This window comes from Elephantulus edwardii, unplaced genomic scaffold (assembly GCF_000299155.1).
Source record: "Elephantulus edwardii isolate Elephantulus edwardi_28Jun2011 unplaced genomic scaffold, EleEdw1.0 scaffold00016, whole genome shotgun sequence".
NCBI classification, from domain to species: Eukaryota; Metazoa; Chordata; class Mammalia; order Macroscelidea; family Macroscelididae; genus Elephantulus; species Elephantulus edwardii.
Genome location: NW_006399766.1, coordinates 7,680,103 through 7,704,191, shown reverse-complemented (window position 1 = coordinate 7,704,191; position 24,089 = coordinate 7,680,103). Strand labels below are relative to the sequence as shown.

General features: G+C 38.1%; 1 protein-coding gene across 1 annotated transcript in view; it reads right to left on the bottom strand.

Moving 5' to 3' along the window:
- Positions 1 to 24,089, bottom strand: part of LOC102843189 (dystrophin-like) — a 1,161,727-nt gene that overhangs the window by 392,823 nt on the left and 744,815 nt on the right. Inside the window, exon 7 of the mRNA XM_006881860.1 lies at positions 21,535 to 21,653. Within this exon, the coding sequence (XP_006881922.1) occupies positions 21,535 to 21,653 (119 nt within the window). The remainder of the gene's footprint in view (positions 1 to 21,534; positions 21,654 to 24,089) is intronic.

Below are 24,089 nucleotides of genomic sequence, written 5' to 3'. Positions count from 1 at the left end.
GTCCAACTTTGATGTGTAACAAGTGATTGCAAAGACCATGGCCTGTATCAGGTGCACCTTAGTCTCCAGAGAGACACCGTTGCTCTTGAGTACTTTGGAGAGGTCGCTAACAGCAGACTTTCCCATCACAATATGTTTTTTTATTTCCTGGCTCCTGGTGCCAAGAGTGTTGACCGTGGAGCCGAGCAAACTGAAGCTGGGAACAATCTCCATCTCTTTGCCATCCATCCTGATGCTAACAATTGGTCCAGTGGTGAGAATCTGTCTTCTTGACATTGAGCCGCAGTGCATACTGAAGGCTGCAGTCCTTGACCGTCTGCAGCAAGTGCATGAGGTCCTCCTCAGTTTTAACAAGCAGGGTTGTGTCATCTGCATAACACAGACTGTTAATAGATATTCCACAAAACCTGATGCCACACTTCTCCTCACAGAGCCCAGCCTCTCGGATAATCTGCTCTGCATACAGGTTGAAAAGGTATGGAGATAGGGCACATCCCTGGCGTACACCCTTTCGAATTTTGAATCATGTGGTGTTACCCTGCTCTGTTCTGACGACTGCCTCTTGTTCCAAGTATCTATCTCCATGTGTGTGGTTTTGTTAGCCTTATCTTCTTGTTATTAATTTCAAGTTTTATGGCATGGTGGTCTGAAAATATACTTCATATTATTTTAATTTTTTCTAATTTTTTGAGGTTTAAATTATGCTTTCATATATGTTCTGCTCTGGAGAATGTACCATGTGTACTTGAGAAGTAAATTGACTTTTAGTTGGGTGTAGTACCCAGAATACAGAGTAATGATAGAGTTGGCTCACTGTATAGCTTAGATTTTGTGCATCTTTATTAAGTTGGATTTGACCAATCCCTTGGTAAAAGTGGTGTGTTTAAGTCTCTTACCACCTAGTACAGTACTATCTACCTTTTTCCTCAAATAATTTTGTAGGCCTATAATTCAGCAAATAGATATTGACCAAGTTATGTCTTTTTGATCTATTATACCTTTAAATCACTATATTGTGCCCTTCCTTATCTTTTATGGTGGTTTTTATCCTGAAGTCTATTTTATCAGAGATTAGCATGGTCACTTCTGCTTTTTTGTGAATGATATTTGCTTGCTTTGTTTTTCTATTCTATCCTTTGATTTTTACTTTTTCCTCGTTTCTTAGATGTCTCTCTTGTAGGCTTTACTTTTTTTAATGGGCTTAATTTTTTATCAATTCTTCTACTCTTTTTCTATTAATTCACACATTTAAGCCTTTACATTAACTGTGATTATTGACAAGCCAGGTATTATTGTTGCCATTTTGCTGTGTTTCTCTTTCTGTTGTTTCTGGTTACTATGGCAAATTCACTTTCTTTTGGTGTCTCTGTGTGGAGGGCTTTCCTTGGAATTTCTTGTAGAGTTGGTTTCTTTTCATAAATTCATTAAGTTTCTGACTTTCTGCAAATGACCCAATTTCCTCTTCATAGTTGATCGTCAGAAACACAGTGAAAGAACTCCATGAATTAGAACTAAACGGAAATGCGTGTGACCTTTCTGTTTCTTTTTGAGTAATATAAGACAAAATACTATTTGGTGGTATCAGACAGAATTTAAATTCAGATACACTTTCCATTAAAATTCCATTTGAAACCTTTTTCCTTTTGAGGCCATGTACTGATGGATTGCTTTATTACAAATAATTTTCTCACTTCATTATATTCTTGCTTAAAGCCATTTAATATATCTTCTTCAAATGAATTTAAAACAAAGATATATTACTACAAAGATACCCAACCCAAGCTTTTACTGTCCAGCTGATACAATTAAAACAGGTGAGGGTTCAGGAATCAACCATTCTGACAATATCCATGAATTCAGAGGACAAATTAGAGGATCTTTTAAACAGCCCCAGGAGGGTCTTGGCTATTAAAAGGCAGAACGCTAATAAAACACCTGTTCCCATAAAACCATTCTCTGAGTTTTATAAGTAGATGGCCTCCTGTCTATATTTTATTGGTAATATATAAGATGCCTGTACAGAGAGGCAGCCTTTTTATAACTCTCAAAAAGGTTAAGAACCAGAGGTGGATTATTGCCTAATTTCTCTTGTAAATGTTGACTTAAAACAGTTTAAAGAGCATTTTCCCAACTTTGAGGGGAGACATAACACTGGGCGCAACTGTTTAAAAGACACTGTTCAAATGAGCATGTGAGCATGCTCACATGTGCCCATATGCTCTCCTAGGCATGCAGTTAACTGCTTGCACACAAGTGTGAATTTACAATTACTTGGGCTCAAGCGAGCTCTTATGTCTGGGCTGCTAATCCACTTTTATATAGCAGAGAAATGATGTAGATCTTTTCACTAAATTCTTGTATTTAATGAAAGCAGTGGGTGGCTACCAAGATTTATTTAAAATACTAAAGGATTTTATCATTTAAAAAAACAATGGAGTTCCTCAAAAGTCTAGGAAAAGCATAGTGGGTTAGATTTCTTCTCCCAAATAATCTTCACGATTAAGGTTTATGCGTTTCATTCAAACGGAATTGGCCAAAGAGAAAGAGTGCACACTGCAGTAGATTTGGCTTTCTTTAACAAGCCATCTAAAAGATTGTGCGATAGCCACGTTTTCACTCAACAAAAACAAGTGGTCATTTATCAGGAGATAATATTAGCAAATACACTTCCTCTTTTTTATATTCTCCAATATTTTTATTCATTCATTTGCAAAGATTAGATTTTCTGTCTTCCATAGTAGTTTCCTTGGTTATTAGCTTCTTGTCTTTTTCAGACTTGTCAATTATTTGGCAAATTCCATATCTTTATTTTTCTTTTTGATGCATTTGGCATGTCTAGTATTACTTCTTATCTGCAGTTTTCAATCAGTAAGTGACGAACTGAATTTCTATTTAAGAAACAGTGACTCAGAAGCAATGATATGTAACAGGATTATTTAGTGTCTCAAAAGAATCACAGTGTCTTTGATAAAAATAGGGGCCCTTGGAATCTCTAGTTCATGAGTGCCATAGTTAGAAATAAATCCAAACATTAGGGGACTTTGTGTGAGTCTCAACACACTACAAAAGAAATCTCTTATTATTTTTAGACTAATCTTCATGGATTCACAAACCAAGATATTTATATTAACTCAAACAATATTGATCTTTAACAATTATATTTATGTGGGAGTGTTGGTGGTGTAGTCTAAAGGGAGTTATATTCGTAGGACAAAGGCAGAAGGCTCCTCTTTGGCAGTTCGAATCTATTAAGGGGTCCAGTGGACAAAGTTGGGTCATATCCTCCCATTATATTTTTGGCCTCAGAAATCCACTGGAGGGTCAACTATGTATCTGTTGTAATTTGACAGCAATGAGTTAAGTTTGCTTTTTTTAAAAAAAAAATTGACCTTGCTCAATTTTGGATATCAAGTAGGTAAGAAAAGATGTTCATATCGCAAGGGGAAAGAGGAAACAGTTGAGACAATGGGATTTCTTTTTTGTATGTATTCTGTGGTATTCTCAATTACTATTTTCCAAAGTCTTGGTTCTTAGCTTATTGTCTTAGCTTACTGAAAGAGAGCACCGAGGAGAGGAGGATATATTCAAAACTTGTTAGTAAACTTGAAAAGTTTAGTGTGACTTCAATAGAAGCCCATACTTGCAAAAAATGGTAAACATCTTTCCACTTTGCTGAATGATTTACCCATTCTCTGCAGGAGTTATCACAGAAAAAAGCAGGATTCAGTATCTCTCTTAGATAGACCCCAGTTTGGTGGCATTTGCATCATTTCACCCAATCTGGAATCAACCAAACAGCTGTCTCTATCAAACACAGTAACTTAAAAAAAATAATGTAAAAGCAAAGGGAACATTTCAAGGAGGAGGAGAGAATTATTCTTAAATTATCTCTTGTTCTTGAAGAACTATAAGTCCTCATCTGATATGGACAAGTTACTTAAAAATCTATAATCATAATTTAAGAAAGGACCACAATAATAGTATCTACCTCCTAAGTCTCATGTGACAATAAAATAGTTCTCAGTTCTTCATCAATTCCTGAGAAATACTGTACACATTTTACTAGCATTTCTCTAGAAATCTAAATTCTGGTTCCAGAAAGCAAGGGTTTCATTTTGGTTTGGTTTGAGGACAACCTACCCTCTCTCCCGCCCTGCAAGATACTGGAACCAGTTCAACTTTCATCCACTTCCACATTGCTAAAGAAAATGAAAGGCTGGGGTGGGGGGATATTTCCATACATGTGATAATTAGTGCCTTGTTGTTAAGTGCCATCAAATTGAGCATGACTTATAACAACTCTATAAACAAAAGATTTGAACCCTGTCCTAGAACTATTATCATTTCTCTAATGTTCATAGAGTTTCCAAAGGCCTGATGTTTAAGAAGTGGGTATCACTCCTGCTTCTAAACCTGTCTTAATCTGAGAGCTCTACCAAACTCTGTCCATCATGGGTAATCATTATGGCATTTGACGCACCAGTGGTACAGTGTTCAGCATCACAGCAACCCCAGGATATCTCAGTACACCAAACTGACATACCAGTGTTGTACAACTTTGAACAGTGTTCTTCCCAAACACAGGCATGGCTGGTGGAGGGCTCAACTAACTTTTAAATACAAAGGTCTGTCCACCAGATCCTAATTGACTTAAACATGAGGCTTCTAGCCCATAGGTGGTTGTTAACTAAACCAGGTGACCAATCAGTTTACACATGACTGTGAATGAAAATTTAAAAAAAAAAAAAACAACAAACAACTCCAAGGTGGCTGGGAGAGGAACAGAGGGGAGGGGGAGTGAGAGGGACGAAGGAGGAAAGAGAGACAGACTGCTTGTGCACATGTGCTCATGTATGTGTGTGTTTGTTATTGCCTTCCTCATGAAATGAAGATGCAAATCCAGTCTTTATTTTCTCCTGGGAATGATTAGGTTATAGAATGGAACTTGAGGATGTCACAGATTTGAACTAGCACTACTCCTCAGACCAGGGAAATGAACCAACAGGAACAGTCTTTGGGAGAACAGCAAAATACAAAAATGGGACATGATTTCATCTGAGGAGAGCAGTGTTTATGCTACAAGCAGGAGAAATAATGAGGAAGATCAGCTCTCCCTAATTAAGATAATTTATATGAAGTAAAAAGGGAACTAGAATATCATTTCCTGGTCAATTACCTGTTACTTGACATATATGTTATCTATTGTTTTTTCTGAGCCTTTATTATAGACAAAATATTACAAAGGTATAATGTTACAATATCACAGATTCTTGTACTGAGATAGATTATTGTTTACCACTTTCCAGGGGAGCACCATGGAGTCAAAACAGTAAGTATTTCAACACAAGACTAGTTAGCTCCATAAACCTCGTTATCTCTCCTTTCCACTGAGTTAGAGCCAACTCACAGTTGGGCCCTCAAGCAGTTTTCTGAGGCTGTAAATCGAACAGGAAGTGACTGTTGAGCTTTCTCCTGCAGGGTCAATGGCTGACTCGAACTGTCAGAGAGGTGTGGCCCTGTAGTTATCAGCACAGTTCCATATAAGCCCTGGCCTAGAAAAAGAACTAAAAACTCACTGTCTTAGATTTGGAGGCAACACAGAGCTGACCCCACCCCTGCTCCCCTCAAGGTGTTGAGGTTGTTAATCACTAAGAGGAGATTGCCTATCTTTCTCCTTTGGAGTCACTGGGGGATTTGAGCTACCACAAGGGCACTACGTTTGGGTTAACAACACAAGTCCCTATTGACTATACCATCAAACTAGCTGAAAAGCTGGACAATAAATAATGATGAGGAACAATCAGTGTCTTAGAACTGTGGGGGGTTGGGAAGAGTATTCGATTGCCACGAACTGCCAAGAATACAAAGAGTTCTTTCTTGGAGGTAGTGCAAAGGTGGCACTTGTTAGAGGCAAGGGATAGTGAAACTTCATCTCACAAAATTTGGTCTTCTCATGAAGAATGGCCGTTACCCCCTGTAATTTCATCCCTACATATCCTCACCCCTCCGCTCCCACACACGTTTTACTACTTATCCTTCTATTTTTACCATAAAGGTCTTATGCAGTGTTTGTCTCCTATGAGATTTAGTTCACTCAGCATGGTTGCATAGAATGCTGGGAGGAGGAAGCTGGGGGATGAAACAGGAAGGATCTGGGTGAAAAGACAGGGAAATGATGGGCAAGGTCCAATGGTGATTAATTTTGTACAACATAATACATGAGAATGATTGTATGAAATGTAATGTGAATCAAGAGTAGTGTGAAATACAATGTATATGAACTTTGTAAGCAAAATAATAACAACAGTACAAGTGTTCAGGTCTTTCATTCATAGGGTCAGTATGAGTCACCTATGACTTGACGGCACTTAACAACAACACAGTACAGAGAGAGCTCAGTTAGCCTAGTGGACAGAAAGTGATGCTACCAAGCCAAAGATGGGTGACTTTAATCCGTTGTCCTCAGGCCTCTTTTTAATTGTTTTTGGTGAAACATATTTCTAGGCTATATAGCCCTTGTCTGTCTACTTGCTGTACAGAGGTAACTCATGGTTGCTGTGAAGCTGAACACTGTGACACTGATGTGTCAAATGGGATAATGGTTACCCATGATGGACAGTGTTTGGTGGAGCTCCCCGATTAAAACAAGCTTGAAAGCAGGAGTGGCAACCACTTCCGAAATAGCTTGCCTCCTGAAACTCTATGAACTTGGAGAAATGATGAAAATCAGACAAGTGTTCAGGTCTTTGGTTCACTGGGTCTCTATGAGCCTATGGCAATTAACAACAACAATAACAACAATGACAATAATAATAAAATGGCCAGTACGTGGGGAAAAAATGGAAGACAACTTTATGATGGAAAAGTAGGGGTCATAGAGCAAGAGGAAGACCCTCACCAAGATGAACTGACAGTGGCTTTAACCATGGTTATGATGCAAAGGGGTAGGACAACACAGGACAGGGTAAGGTCCCACCCTGGTGTTCAGAGTATTGCTCGGAGTTACAGTCACCTCGATGGCATCTAGTGATAATGAGGAAAGAACCATAGATTTATTTTTCTTAAAATAGAAAAAGCTTATTACTATGCACTTGATTGTTACTCAAGAAAAAAAGAGGATGAGTGCTGCATACAATTTTCTTGCACAGATGCACTATGGAAATAGTTTTCCACATCTTTCTTTCTTGAGACCGCTTGTTTCGTTTGAACTCTCAACATTTTAGTAGCTGAACCACACAGGATGAAGATGTTTGTGAAATGTCATGCTCTTCTGTTTAGTAGGTTTTTGTTACTAGCATTCGTGATTAAAATGGAGACCCTTAATGAAGTAGCTCACAGGCTTTTGATCTATGTGACTGTTGTTAGGTGCCGTTGAGTCAAGTATGACCCATAGAGACCCTATGAACAATTTGAACCCTGTCCTATCCTGCGCCAGCCTCACACTTTCTGACACACTGAGGCAGTTACCCCATCAATCCACTTTCAGGCACACTGAGACACACTGAGGCAGTTACCACGTCAATCCACCTGGTCAAGGGTCTTCCTCGCCTTTGGTGAGACTCTGCATTTCTGAGTATCATGTTCTTCTCTAAGGAATAGCCCTTCCTAGCAACATGCGCAAAGGATGTGAGATGAAGCCTCCTCATTTTTGGATCCAACAAATACAATGGTTCTTCACAGAATGTTCAGCTCTCTTCTTGAACACCCCACAGCTCAAAGACATCAGTTCTTCTTCTGTCACTCTATTCATTGTCCTCCTCTCATGCATAGAAAGTAATTGGAAAGCCCATGACCTGAATCAGATGCACCTTCGTCCTCAAACTGACATCATCTGACTGTTGCAGTTTTTATAACATCACATCTAACAACAATAATACCATTATGGACGCTGTAGTTATTTTTGTTTCAAGTTTGGTCAAAACTAAAGTTGGTCTGGTCTTCAGTAATTCTATGCACACCAGGTAGGTGAGGAGGAAAAGAACCAGTTTTGTATGTGGTTCCATCTGTGGCATTCAATGGGATAGTCTATGCCAGCATCCTCTCCTTGTAATCCCTCATGTAACACTAACTCATTGTTGTTATCACTTCTAGATGACCTCCAGCAGGTTTTCAGAGGCTGTAAATGACATCTTCCTGCCACAGAGCAGCTGGTGAAACTTTCAAAAGACTAGAAACCTACTGCCCATGTATTGCCAGTACAACTTCCCACCAACTACACTAGTAGTGCTTCCCTAGAATACTAAGTAAACACAGAATTAGATTAAAGCTAATAGTAACTTGCAAATCAGATTACCAACTTGGTCCCCTTTCCACAACTAAAGTGGAAATACTGGCTTTAAAATCCACCGTGGATGGATGGATGTCAGATGCTTGTTGGAAATACAAAGTCCTACGTAAGTGGCCTGTGACTGCTGTCTGACGTGGTCTACGCAGCTGGTAACAATTTGACTGGATCCTCCTCTGTCTACATAATTGCTCCTGTGGTTGAACCCACTTTTTTTGCCGACCCTGTAATCACCTGCTAAGCCACTCAGAGCAGGACAATGAGTAAAGATGTTTGGATGATAATATTACCTAATAAGTTCGTTTTGTTTTTAAAGGGAATAAAGAAAAAGTGATGTATTGGAGTTGTGTTGTTACAGAAGAGTACTGAGTATCCCATGGACTTTGAAAAGAACAAACAGGTATGTCCTGGAAAAAGTGCACCCAGAGATGAAGAAGCTCTGTCTCTCATACTTCGATCATGTTGCTAGGAGAGACTATTCCTAAGAAAGGGACATCGTGCTTGGAAAATTGGAGGGTCAGTAAAAGAGAGGAAGATACCCAACAAGACGGCCTGACACAGTTACTGCAGTAGTAAGCTGAAGTGTGTCCGAGATTATGAGAACGGAGCAGGATGTGGCAGGTTTTAGGTCTGTTATTCATACGGTTGCTGAGTTGAACTCATCTCAATGGCACTGAACAACAACCTTACCAAGCATGTTGTCATTCTCCACAGACTGATCCCTTCTGATAGTATATCACCTGGGGCATAATTTTCAAGGATCTTGGGCTTAATTGAAGCCATGTGCTTTTTTTCCAAAGAAATGTAGGGAATCAGAAAGTTATATCCTGAACACACTGCCTGACTTCTCTAGCCTTTTTTTTTTTTTTTTTACTTACTTACTTTTTACTCTATTATTCCTTGTGGTTGTAGTAGTCAATTTTTCTCCTGTGGAGCAGCTGGTGGATTTGAACCATGTGCTTTCATCAGGGCAGTGAAACTCTACATCCAGTAAGTCACAAGAGCTCATTTAATTATCTCTTGGTTATTACTGTAAGTTATTTCCCTGAAACAAGTTGAGTCAGTAAAAGAGATTATGACTGGCTGCAAATGAAAAACAAACAAAAAAATGATGATCTAATCCCTGATGAAAGGGCACAGTGATATTAATTATTATCCAGGTGAGAGGAGGATACAAAATCAGAAAGTGAAAGTGCAGAATTAAAGACCCCTCTAGACGCAGCTCCTCTTGCCTAGATCATCTCTGTGGTGGAATGGCTCCTAGATTGAGCACATCATTCATTCTATCATAGATGCGCTGGTGAAGTAATGAACAGAAAAAAGGATGCAAAGGACAGAGAAAGCCAGAACAAGCGCACTATGCAAATGGAAGGAAATCAAGTTCCTTGAGCTTAAAGAGAATTTGTTCGTGGTCAATCTGCCATCGAGTTGGTTCTAATTCAGATTCACCCTCCATTGGGTTTTGAAGGCTGCAAATCTTTATGGGAGGAGGCTGCCAATCTTCCTGCTGAGAAATTGCTGGTGGATTAGAACTGCTGACTTTTTGGGTTAGCAGCTGGGTGCATTACACATTACACCACTAGGGTTCCTTTATGCAAAACTAATCTATTTCTATCTTATCTGCTGGACAAGCCACTTCTCTTGAATGTCAGGACTGTTATTAGCAACGCTCCAGTAATTAAAGATGTGCAAAGCAGGCTTAGTCACCTCTTGAGGGAGTAATCTCTAGAGGTCTGAACAAATCCTGGAACAACAGGTTCTTGCATTTGTTCTTTATATAAACCTAATCCATGGAAACAATTGTCTAGTCCAGTAGTTTCCCACATTGTTTGAATGATAATATTACCTAATAAGTTTACTTTGTTTTTTTTTTAACATCAGTCCAAGCTCAACATTTTTTAAAAAAAATTTGCCCTAGTTAATTTTCTTGGACAGTCACCTTTGAAAGAATGTTACTTTTGAGAAGAGATCAACTTTGACATTGCTTTACTTCATAAAGTGATAACTTATGGGGAAATGTTGAACCCGTATAGCTGAGGGAGAAAGAGGAGTAATCTTTTCCTGTGCAATTTACAGTCTCAGAAACCCATAGCAGGATCAGTCAGTTCCAACTCAATGACAGTGAGTGAGTTATTCCTTTTAAAAATGCTTTCAAGGGAAAGCTGTATTTTTCCCACTTTTAAATGTGAAGAGTTATTTGGTATCATTTATCTATGGTATTAAACAACAAATGAGTATTTCTAAAACCCAAAATGTAGTGGGTCTCAACAAATTCATTAACTTTTAGTAATACATAAAATCTCCAAGGACTTAATAGCTTAGAGCATTTTTGTCATCTATAAAATGGGTAGCATTTGACCTACTCCCCTCACGATTGCTATAAAACAATAAATGGAGGAATGGAATTTACTCGTTTTCAGTATAAGTGTAAGAACATTACAAACCACACCATTAAAACTAGATATTTCAAATGGCAGGAAAATAAATTTTTTTACCACTGAATGGATAGGCAATATCAAGACAAATGGAGAAAACATTGAAACTCTCAAAGATTTCGTCTTGCTTGGATCGAAAAGCAACACCATTGGTACCAGCAGTCAGAAAGACCAGGAGCCATATTTCTATGGGCTTTCAGTGACCTCTCCACAATACCGAAGAATGATGTCATTTTGGAGACCGTGGTGCATATGATTAAGATAATAAATGGTCTTTTCAATTATTTTCTTTGCATTTGAGAGCTGAACACTGAACATGAATGACAGAAGTAGATTTGACGCCCTTGAACTGTGGTGTTGAAGGAAAGTACTAAATAGCTCATTGACTCCCAAAAGAACATAGGTATGTCTTGGAGAAAGTGCAGACAGAGTGCCCTTTGGATGCAAGGATAACAAAGCTTCTCACATACCCTGGGCATGTTACTAGGAAAGGCTATTCCTTAGAGAGGTGCATCCAACTTGGGAAAGGGGAGGGTTGGCAAAAAGAGAGAAAGACCCTCAATGAGATGGTTTGACACATGGACTCAAATATGTCAGAAATTATGAACATGGCACAGGAAAGGACAGGGTTCACATATGTTATTCATAGAATCACTATGAATTGTGCTTGAAATTAACATGACCCCATAAGAAGTCTCCTTTTGCAGAGATTAAATACTCTTGTCATGAGAATTTAATTAATTTTATACAAGAATTAAAAGATACATATTAAGAATCTGGTTCATTATTACTTAGCTTCAATGTTGTAAGCTGAAATCTTTCATGTTCTAGTGGTTACAGAGCCTATACACTTTAAAAGGAGGAATGATTTAATTGAAAACCATATGCACCAACATAACTCAAGTTCAGTTTTAAACTTATAACATATTCAAGCTACCTGTGCTATCACTTAGAATGACTGATCAAATATAGAGAAATCCATTTGGAGACACTGAAAATGAATAAAAAATATATTACCAGCTTTTAAACTTAGGTAATGACTCAGGTAAAACTTTGTAGATGTTTCAAAGCTATGGGCCTAATCGTGAAAAGCTGTGCTGCAATCCCAAAGGCATGTGGTTCAAATCCACCAGCTACTCTGTGGGAGAAGGATGGGTAATCTCCTCCCATGCGATTAACTGTCTCTGAAAACCTGCTGGAGGGTCAGCTATGAGTCATATCCAACTTGATAGTAAATAACAACAACATTCTCATTTTCTAACTCTAATCAATTATTAAAAATGTTTTTATTCAGGCAACACTCTTTTATGAGAAGAATCAAAGAGAGTAAATATGGAATGTTTTCATTACTCAATTATACCATGTCTTGGTGACGCCTTCCTAGCTGAATTCCTTTAACAAATCATTTAAAAAAGAACATCGTCAGTGGACACTCCCTGAACACTATCTACTGAATATTGCTCCATCCTGGAATGTTGTGACTTTCCTCATTGTTAAGCAATTTAAAAATGTGTTTGTCAGTCATTGAGAATGACACACTGTGTATTTACAGGCCTAGAATGGCACATTTCTTTTCAAGTAAAAAAAAAAAGACACAAAACAACAAACAAACTATGATTGAAGAAAAAAACTCCTGGTAGGGTAATACAAAACATATTTCCCATTATCAAGGCTAGAGTAGGAGTGCTGGTGGTATAATCAATGAGCTACACTGCTAACCTAAAGACTTAGAGTCACCAGGGGTTCAAATTCACCATCAGCTCCCCAGAAGAAAAGGGAAACTAGATGAGAAGAAAACTAGATGAGGGCTTGCTATGACTTCAAACCAACTGGACAGCAATGAGTTCGAATCTGAGGCTAGGATTGGACCTCAAGGTTTCTAAACAAATTTGATAGTTTCACCACACACACACACACACACACACACACACACACACACACAGAGGTAAGTATCAAATTAACTGATAAGGTACTACTTCCTCATTTAATTTTGTTCCAAATGAAGAAATTCCATTCCTCAAATATAGTAGATCCTTCATTTCACAGAAAAAAAAATCCTATGAGAAATACAAAACATAAGGAGGTTTATAGTTTTTCCATGAAGTCAAAATTGTGACAAATTATCCGACATGGAATATTCTTAGTAAAATGCTAAATTAGGTAGGAAGGGTAAATTCAGGTCATGCACACACAGAGAGACAGCCTATTTAATGTTTTCCAGGCCTCCTTGTTGTCTAAGCGGGTGAATTTGGGATAGTTACATCCAATTATTTCAGTCATTCAAGCAACTGAGATGGATCAGCAAGACCAAAATAGCTTCAGTTTATTAGTGATTGGTTCAAATTGTCCTGAAAATACTCAGTTTTCAGTGTTATCTGAACCGAGAATAAAATAGAACCTTATAGTACAGAGACACAGAATTTTGAAGACATGAAACATAAATATTTCCCTTCTCTCCCTCGCTCTCTCTGAATATTTCTCTGTATGGATTTTCAAGCTACTGGGGAATGAATACATATATATAAAATATTTCTAACATATATATTTTTTCTTAAGAAATAAACTTAATTTGAAGTGGTTAGTGAAGGTCAGGCATGTAAGCGCCTCTACGAAGGTTGAAAGAATCCAGTTACAAAAGAAGTGTTGTGTACAGGTTCAAATAGCTGAAGGTACAATGGGATCCATAGTAACATAGAGATTTATAATTTTTCTTTTAACAAGAAATTCCTATTTCTTCAGCTTGAAATAGAAGGTCGAAAAATGAATGTTTTAATCTTACTATAATAATCGGTGTAATACTATCCTTATAATATTTGCAGTCTCATTTTTATGTTAACATAATATTTTTATCCTGTCCCTGGTAACTTTTTATCCTTGTAGAAAATATTAGATCACAAACTAAGTATTTCCATCATACACAACACACTCACTCACTTTGCCTTTAAAGAATTTTTTTCCTTAACAGCAATGATTGGCCTGAGGATGCTTTCAGATACATTGGTTGTTGTTGCTATCTGATGTTGTGTGATATTCTGGAACCGACCCCAAATCTGGCGGATTTTCAGAGGCAGTTAATAGCATGGGAAGAGACTATCCTTTTTCTGAGGAGCAGCTGGGGGATTGGAACTGTGTGCTTTATGCGTTATAGCACAGCTTCTTGCCTCTAAGCCACCAGAGCTCCCTGATACATTGGTAGAGCTCCTTTTAATTAAAATGCATTAAAGTATATTAACTGTTGAAGTGGATAGTCAAGGCTAGTTATATGTTGATTCTAGATATGAAACAAAGAAAGGTCTTAAAAGTTCAGGGTAAAACTGAAAAGAAGTCAAAAGTTATTTTAATAAACACCTTAAGTTTCGATGAAATGCGCTCTAGAACCCTGTTAATCACATTTGTCCAGATTTCCACATTTGTCATCAGTTTTTATAAAGTCTCAATATGTATCGATATTAGTCATTGTTCTAAGCAAAGGCAATATATACTTGAACTCTCTAACTCAGTGCTTTCAAATTCCCTAGCTAAAATGTTGTCTGAAACACAAATTAAGGAATCTAGGTGGCAACATTAAATATATTAACACATGCAATAATGCCATCTCTATTTTTTCCATTTCAAAGAAAATCTATTTCAATTAAAAGTTAAAAAACTTTTTTCATTATTATATTAAATGTTAGTAAAGATTATTCATTTTAATGGTTAAATTACATTTTTGTTTAAGATGAACACCTGGAAAATCTAAGTGGCCTCCTGCTGATATAGTAGGGTCCTTATTTTTCTATTACCATATTGAATAAGCAGAAGATATTCTCAAGTATCCATAGCAGAATAACCAGGTCAAGAAAATTCCTATAAGGGACTCATAGTCTCAGATTAGATAACAACAACTTTGATACTTCTGGAGACTCTCGGGCTGAAATAATAACATAAGTCAGTATTGGGAAATTTTTTTTTAAATGGCTGTTTTTGCTAAGCTTTTGTCACCTGCAGAGCATCTACTGAAGGTGATGAAAATTTCAGGAAATGGTGACAAATGAGCAACACGATGAACATAAAAGCTGTCACTGAATTGTAGATGTAAACATCTTAAAATCAGAGAGAGAGAGAGAGAGAGAGAGAGAGAGAGATTTGTTGTTGTGTGCCATCAAGTCAGAAACAACCCATAGCTGATCCCCTGATAGGTTTTCAGTTAATGGCACAGGAGAAGATTGTCCATCTTTCTCCCAAGGAGCACCTGGGGGATTCGAACTACATGCCTTTGGGATTGCAGCACAGTGTCTTGCCACTAGGCCACCACAGCTCCCACAATATTAAAAAAAAGCAATGAGCATTTTTACTCATATGCATAATACAATTTTTTTACTTATTACTTGGAAAATAAATCACTTCAAACTCCATGGAATTTGGGCTTAAATAGTCTTAAGTATTTACAAAAATATTTTCTACTTAAAAAAATATTTTCTAGTTGCACTATCATACATAGCAGGGGCGTCAATATATACCACTCATCAAGATATTTTCTGAAGACAAAGGTATGCTACAGTTCTAGAAAATAAAATAAATCCTAGTAATATTAAATTTTCATGTCCATAGAATTTTCTAGATATTTAACTGACAAGTAGTACTTCTGTGTTGGTAAGATTTCAGCCTTTTAATTTCAACCTGTGTAATGTTACTAATGCTTTTGTTACTGTTTTTGTTAAATGCTCTTGAATTCACACCAATTTGCAGTGACCCTCTGAGTCACAGTATCAAAATGTTAAAGTTGGAAGATAGAAAAAAAAGTAATTCACATGTACTTGGGTGAAAACTGTAAAGTTGAGGTTCCAGGCCACTCAGAGGTACCTCAGAAGAAAGGCCTGGCGATACATTTCTGAAGAATCAGCCAGGGATATCCCAGTGGAGCAGAGTACTACACTGACACAGTTCTACACAAATAGGAGATATACTGACTTACTAACAAGTAATTAATAGAGTTCATCAGTTCATCTAATTTGGCAATGACCTTCTACTACTTACTCAGATAATGAAGAACCAACTTCACATAAAAAGCACAGAGAGACATTCTTCAGTTTATGCTATGTATTTCCCTTGGGCATTTGTTTAAGGATATAAACTTTCATGCATGTGAAGTAATGTCTGAGAACATTCATTTCAGGGGTAAAACTTTCGAATAGGCAGAGCTAATTCTTGGAAAAGTAGACTCTAAAAACAACTGAAGGGTGATGCAGGAATTAGCCAAGCAGAAAATGGAATCCGTGTCATCATCCTCATGAAGTCAGAATGGAGTGGATTAAAACCAAACTCTAATTGGTTTGTAAATGTCATTTCGGGGTTGCAAATATTTCTCCCAAAGCCTAATGCTAGTCAAGTTTAGCTGTCATTTCTCATTTTTCATTCCAGAGTTAGCCTGATAAATAAGTGAATAAATACCCACACTGTATTGCATATTCAAATGGAAAGGACTATCTAAGCTACTATGCAAAAGAATCTACAACCCCTACAGTTCAACTCTCTGAACTTTTCCATCTCTTTAAAGAGACCATCTTCACTTTGTTATTCACAAGGAAAAACTGTCAAAGTAGTCTCTTAATAGGAGTGTGCTTTACTTTGGCAAACAAAGCTGGTGGATTCAAACCATGTGCCTTTGGGTTGACAATGCAGTTCCTTACCAGGAAGCCACTAGAGCTGCCCTGTTGTTGTTAAGTGCCATCGAGTCGAGTAGGACTCAAAATGACCCTATGAACAAAAGACCTGAACCCTGTTCTATATTTATCATTGTTTGTCTATGTTCATAGAGATTCCAGAGGTATGTGGTTTAGGAAATGGATGCCGCTCCTGCTTCCAAACCTGAATCAATCTGGGAGCTCCACCAAACACAGCCCACAATAGGTAACCATTATGGCGTCAGACACACGTATGGCACGGTGTATGACACATGTATGACAACTCCAAGTTACTCCAGTACAGCAAATAGAGCACTGCTGTACCACTTAAAAGAATGTTCATCCCAAAATCAATTAACAGTAGATCCAAAGGCCCTACCGCTTTTTTAAGTACAGGCACACCCATCAAATGCTGGTTGAGTATAAATCAAGAGACCCCAGTCCCCAGATCATTGTTAGCTAAATCTGGCACGCCCAATCAAGCTGACACCCACTTGTGGATGGGAAAAAAACCCCCAAAACCAAAACGAAAACCAAAACTAAAAAACCAACCTAAGGTTCCATACATGACCCTCGTTGAGACATAAGAAACCACCTTCCGGAATCTGACCACTTCTCAGGAGCCTCCAAGTTGCAGACTTAGTCAAGCACTACCACTTTTTATTAAATTATATTACCCTAGAAAACTCTGGTGGCCTAGTGGTAAGAAGCTGCACTGAAATCTTCTCCCTTGCAATGAACTATCTCTGAAAATCTGCTGGAGGGTCAGCTATAAGTTCGTTCCAAGTGAAGGGCAAACGACAAGTATTATTTACAATTGTTAACATTTAAACACACACACAAAATAATACTACAGCTCCCCAAATTGCTTATGCTAAAGACTACTAATAATCATTTTATAAGGTGACACCATTTAAATTTTAAGTTTCAAAATATCTCATATGGCCAAACAAAACATCTCAAGTTCTGCATATACGAAAGATACCGAGAGGGAAAAAGTGAAGCAATGAATGAATAATTTTTTTAAAAAGAAAATATCAACAAAAACAATAAGGAAGTAAAAAGTGTTCCAATAGAAATAGAGGCAAGATAGGAGTAGGTAACACACAAAATGTAAAACCTTACAGTCAAATATGAAAAAAAGTTCAAACTGATAAGGTGAATGAATATAAATAAAAACAACAAATTGTCATACAAAGAAAGATATTGAAACTTCAATATGATATTTCATTTACTCTTCATGAATCAATCCAATAAAAATAGAAGGTTTAAAAGTATTTTTAAAAAAAACACCTCTCAGGAGAGCTCTGGTGGCCTAGTGGCAAGAAGCTGCACTGCAATCCCAGAGGTGCACGGTTCAAATCCACCAGATTCTCTGCCGGGAAAGGAGGGACAATCTCCTCCGGTACCAGTCAGATCCAATTTGACGATACGCGCGCACACACACATAAAATAATAAAAAGAAATTTTAAAAAAAACCCTCTCATTTTTGACAGGCATTTTTAAGCTAATTGCAAAGAATAATAAGAAGAATTCTGAGTATTTATTAGACATGAAATGAAAAATGTTCTTGAAATTAGATTATATAATCAGACTTAAGGTAAAGAACCAATATTTGGATAAATATATAAAATATATAAAAATAAAAATATGAACTGAAACAAAATGACTATGCAATACATGGCAGATATCCACAAATCTCATCTGTTACAAACATTAAAGAAAATACTCTACGATTTAAAGCTGAAGCAGTGTTCTATTTTTATGGCTCTTGAATCAGTAATGACCTCAGGACTTTGTTCATATTTCTTTGGCTCTCTTATTGTTGACATAGTCTCTGAAAAAAATACCTAGTAATAATATCTAAATGCGTGCTTGAATATTACCCTTAACATACTAGTAAGAACTCTATGAGACATTTGAAAAGCTGAACTGAAACTCTATGTGGAATCTTCAGCTTACTGATTAAAAGAAACAAAACACTTTATGGAAAAATTGATTACCTTAAAGTCAATTCTGGCTCATGCAGAACGTCCAATCAGTTTCTAGGGCTATACTCTTTATGGGAGGAGATAGTTCACTTTTAGTGCATGAGGAACCCGGGGGATTTGACCCACTGCCCTTTCTGTTAGCAACGCAACATGCAAACCACCATATCAAGAGGGCTCCTTACCTTACAGAGAACCCTTATGTAAATTTGAACAAATGTTTTAAGAGGAAAAATTTTTCTTTGAATTTGCAATCGATAAGAGAAAAGGGCTTTGAGATTCAAGATTTAAATGGTAAAAGGAAATTACAGTCTGTGGTTAATCTACTGCTGCTGAATACCTCCTGACTCATACTGACCCTCTAAGGCTATAAATCTTTATGAGAGGAAGCTTCCCATCTTTCTCTCACGGAACAGCTGGTGGGTTTGAACTGCTGACCCTTTGGTATTAATCAGCTTGTGGCTCTCATTACATTCAGTTGACTAAATTGTCAAGTTTGAGAAATAATGCTCCACTTAATGCCTATATAATACACATTTCAACATATGCTTTCCATTTAGAACATATGGAGATGGACTTAGCAGAGTACTGTTATCCAGTCAGTCACATTACTTAATATATTGCCATTTCTGATTACAGGTTCAGAAATAGAATTTCTGATTATGATGCGGATTCCAATCTAAATGCTCCCTTGATTTAAAAACGAACTTGAAGGTCAAAAGCCATTTTAATATATAAGAAGGAAAAAAAGTTCTATTATAAACACACTTTTAATGCCTTATAAAACAGGAGGGAAAGCAAAAATAACCAGACTCTGTGTCCCAGGAGGAGTAAAGTGAACACCATATGTACATAGATACACTCACACACATACACACCAAGAGGCGAATCTTTCCAATCCATACACATTATCTCTTATCCTCGGGGGCTAGTGTCCAGATTTTCACGGCATCTGTCCTCCCTTCCTCACAGGCATGTTGGAAAAGAGGAGAATCAGTACCTGCCATCCACAGTGAGATGACCCTCCTCGACGCGGCGAAATGAGGAAATTGGATCTAAGCTGTCACAGGAGTGGTGACGGCCAGTTAAAAAAGCAGCAGCGAGGAGGATACTGAAGTCAATGCTCAGCCATGTGTTATCAAAAGGAGACGAAGCATTTCCGATGAGCTTAATCTGATTTCAGCCTTGCAAAGTCATGACTGCATTGTTTTGAATTTGCTATCCCAAGTACAAGTGCTCACTGAGAGGTGGATAGGTGAATTGAGCATCAATACACTGGATTTGGGGACGGTTAAATCTCTCACTTAAAGTTAATGAATTCCCATTCTCATTTGTTTAAAGTCAGCCTGCCCTCCCCTCCCTTGCCCAAGACTGATCTGCTGTCGAGACGCTAAGGCAATCAGGCTGTAACACAGAGGACTGGACTCTGGTTGACCATAAATTCACCAGTCTTAATGCTACCCTGTGAATTATACCTACTCTTCCATTATCAGTACTGCCATCCAATATTTCACATTTACAATAGTAAAAATTCTACTGGCCATCTCTTTTGTACATTAGCCACTTATGTCAGGGAGTAACAAATGCTAAGATGCGAAAGGAGAGAAATGTTGATTGTGGCAGTAAGATTATGTGTTTACTTGACTTAGCTATGATTCTCAATGCTCTGGAAGTTACGTAATGATGTAATGATACGGAACACCACCATCAACTTCTTTTCTGTGCTTTGATGTGGTCATGCTCCATTTGTTATATAACAATATGGTCTTTCCAAAAAAATCAAGGTGATAAGTAGGGAATGAGTATAATTTTCAGTTTTGCCTGATGCGACCTGTTGCGATAGCTTAATAGTCTCCTCTTTTGGAATTCACACACTACCCCCAGAATCACTGGATTCTGAAACCAGAAATAAAGAAGCACTTCTATGATATCATAATCAACCTAACTGGCATTGATTCTCCAATTTTCACTTACTAGTATGAATGACTAGGGAGGACAGAAGGAGAGTAGATGCTTTTGAGCTGTGGTGCTGGAGAAGGGTACTGAATGTACCATGGAATGCCAGGAAAACAAACAGATTCATCTTGGAGAGGATTAAACCAAGCTACTCCTTGGAGGCAAGGATCTGGGGCTTCGTCTGACATACTTTGGACATGTTGCCAGGAGGGACGGGTCCTTGGAGAGGGACATCATGCTTGGGAGGGTGGAGGGACAGCGCAGGAGGGGAAGACCCTCTATGAGATGGATTGATTCGGTGACTGGGGTAATCGGGATGGGTGTGTCAGAGGCGGTGCGGTTGGCGCAGGATAGAGCGGGGTTTGGAGCTGTTGTGCATAGGGTCGCTATGAGTCGGAAAGGACTCGATGGCACATAACAACAACAACAAGTATGAATGAAGTCTTTTCAAAGTGAGAAATGAGGTCATCGCTTCAAAGAAGTTGGCATACCGAAAAAAGGAACTCAAAGGATATAAGAAAAGTAAAGGTCAAACTGTCAGCGCTGTCAGGGTGTCTGAGGACTACCATGATATAGTGCAAGAGATAAAGATGGAAGTTAGTTAAGTATAACAGAATAAAATGTATATACAGTGCTGCTTGTAAATAAGGAAACATAAAATGAATAAATATGCAATACAAGACTTCCTCAGAGTGACGAATTAAAACAGAAGCAGTGCCAGGAATAGATTTACTAATTTAAATAGTAAACCATGTTACTTTTTATAGAGTGTATGAATGGGATTGGCAAGTGTATCTAATTAATTATAGCTGATTAGTCTATCAAATCTCTTGGTAGAATAAGTAAAACATTAACTTTTAACATTATTTGGACTCAGTGTATTCCAAATGCAGCATTCTACAATCATAAGGCATAAGTATTCCAAATGTTTGCACTTTGTTCAACCACTCAAGTTTTACACTTCAAAGTCAGATGCTATAAATGCTTGCTTTTTCGTTCTACCACTGACATTTTACATTTTGGCCTTTGATACTGGTGTTTTGAAAATTAAATTCATATGGGATAACTCATAATACAGTTTGAAAATACACTAAGCATAGAGGAGAAATAAACTACTTTTCCCTGATTTTGTGTTCCAGTAACGGCAAGTCTAAGATGAAAAATGTGGAACTATATGAAGAACTGCATTAGTTTACAAATGAACCAACCTTCAGGATCAAGAAGTTTCTCAATGCCTAGCTGATGTTTAGCGATGTTAAATGCATGTTCCAGTCGTTGTATAGCTGACTGCTGGCAAACCACACTGTTCCAATCAAACAGGTCTGGCCTAGAAAAACAGACACATATGCAAAGATTAATACACATGAAACTAGAATGTTCCACCCAATTCACTCCATTTCTGAATTTTGATTGGCTACTTATGTCCACAGTCTTTAAGAGTTGAGTATTACTATTATTACCACTTGTTATACATCAGAGAGTAATTAATACACATGAAACTAGAATGTTCCACCCAATTCACTCCATTTCTGAATTTTGATTTGCTACTTATTTCCAGTCTTTAAGAGTTGAGTGTTACTATTATTACCACTTGTTATACATCAGAGAGTTGGACAATGACTAAGGAGGATAGAAGGAGAATTGATGCCTTTGAGCTGTGGTGCTGGAGAAGAGTATCGAGGGTACCATGGACTGCCAAGAAAACAAACAGATTCATCCTGGAAAGGGTCAAACTGGGCTGCTTCTTGGAGGCAAGGATTCTGAGGCTTCTTCTGACATACTTTGGACATGTTGTAAGGAGGGACTGGTCCTTGGAGAGGGACATCATGCTTGGTAGGGTAGAGTGACAGCACAGGAGGGGAAGATCCTCTATGAGGTGGATTGATTCAGTGACTGGGGTAATCAGGATGGGTGTATCAGAGACGGTGGGATTGGCACAGGACAGAGCAGAGTTTAGGGCTGTTGTACAATAGGGTCGCTATGAGTCACAAGTGACTCGACGGCACATAACAACAACAACAACCACCACCCTAAATTGGCCTAATGGACAGAAAGTCATGCTACCAAGCCCAAGGTGGGTGATTTTAATCTCAGGCCTGGTTTAAACTGTATTTTTGTCAAACATTCTTCTAAGTGGTATAGCTCTGGTCTGTGCATTTCTGTACAGAGGTAACTCGTGGTTGCTGTGATGCTGACTACTTCAACACAAATGTGCCAAATGCGAGAATGGTTACCCGTGGTGGACAGTTGTTTTATGGAGCTTCCCGGTTAAAACAAGCTTGAAAGCAGGAGTGGCATCCACTTCAAAAATGGCTTGCTTCGGGAAACTCAGGTGTTTCATTTATAGGGTCACTAGGAGTCATGTATGACTCTATGGCACTTAACAACAACAATGATTTCTTTTTAAACAAGTCACCATTTTCATTAAAAATCTTGAAAATATTAAGTTGACTTTATTGTAAGTAATCCAAGAGACAGTATGGGATCTGTGCCATCCTTGTGATTTCAGATATCAACCACCTGCTGGTAACTCCCAATAGCCTTACCTGGAATTCTTTTCTGATGAATATCTCTAGATGTCCATCCATCTACTCAACATCTCCGCTAAGAGGCATCACCAAAGTCAAGTGGCCAACACAGAGTGTGATCCTAATCCCAATGCCCTGCTTCTCTTACAGCACTTCTGGTTCAACAATTAAGAGCAAATTCAAACATTCACTTGCCCAGAGGAAAAGCCTTCAAGCCTGTTGGCACTTTTACGCTCACACAGTTCATTAGAAACACATCCAGCAACTGCTCAATTCTCACATTCCCCGCCACCACCATCCTAGTCCAAACCATCACACAATCACAGCCCCACTCTCCTAACTGCTGTCCCTCCCTCCCTCCGTCCTTGTTCTGGTTAATCTTTCATCAGAAGAGTTGTTACAGTGATCTTTGAAAAATACAGATTTTCATCACAGCCTTCTTTTTCAAACTCTGCCTTGAGGGGCATAAATTTCTCACGTTGTACTGTCACCTCCTTAGCCTGGCTCCTCTTGAACTCACAGATTTTATTTACTGCCTCTATCCTCATATTTCTTTAACGTACCTGATCATTTTCGACCTTTGCATTGGCTATTTCCTCTGTCTGAAATCCTCTCCTCCCAGAAATTAATATAGGTCACTTTGCTAGGTTCTGAAGATCTTAACTCAAGTCACATTCATGGTGAAACATTTCTTTACTATCCAGTAAATTTTGCAAAGACTCCTCTAATAAACTACTTAATTATTCATTTCTGTTTCCTGTAAGTACAGGAGAATGATGGATAATCTCCTTCCATGTAATTAACTGCCTCTGAAAACCCGCTGGGGGGTGAGCTATGAGGATGTTTCCAGTCAAAGGCACACATACAATATACCTTAAGGCTAACCAAAGCCATTTGGTGGCATAATTCGTTAAGTGTTGAGCTGCTAATAAAGTAGTCATCAGTTTCAACTCTCTGGTGGCTTTGTGGTAAGGAGTTATGCTGCCAACACAAAGACATGGGTTCAAATCCACCAGCTGCTCTTTGGGAGAAAAAAAAAATGGGCTATCTCCTCTCATGCAATTAATTCAGTGCATCTGAAAACACTGAAGTTTAAGCAAGGGGTCAGTTCTGACTCAATGGTACACAACAACAGTTCATTCACAGGCCAAAGGTAAGGCAGTTTGTAGTTCTGTTGTACAGCACTGGCATCACAATCCTGAGTGCCCTCAGTCAGAATCCATGGCACAGTTATA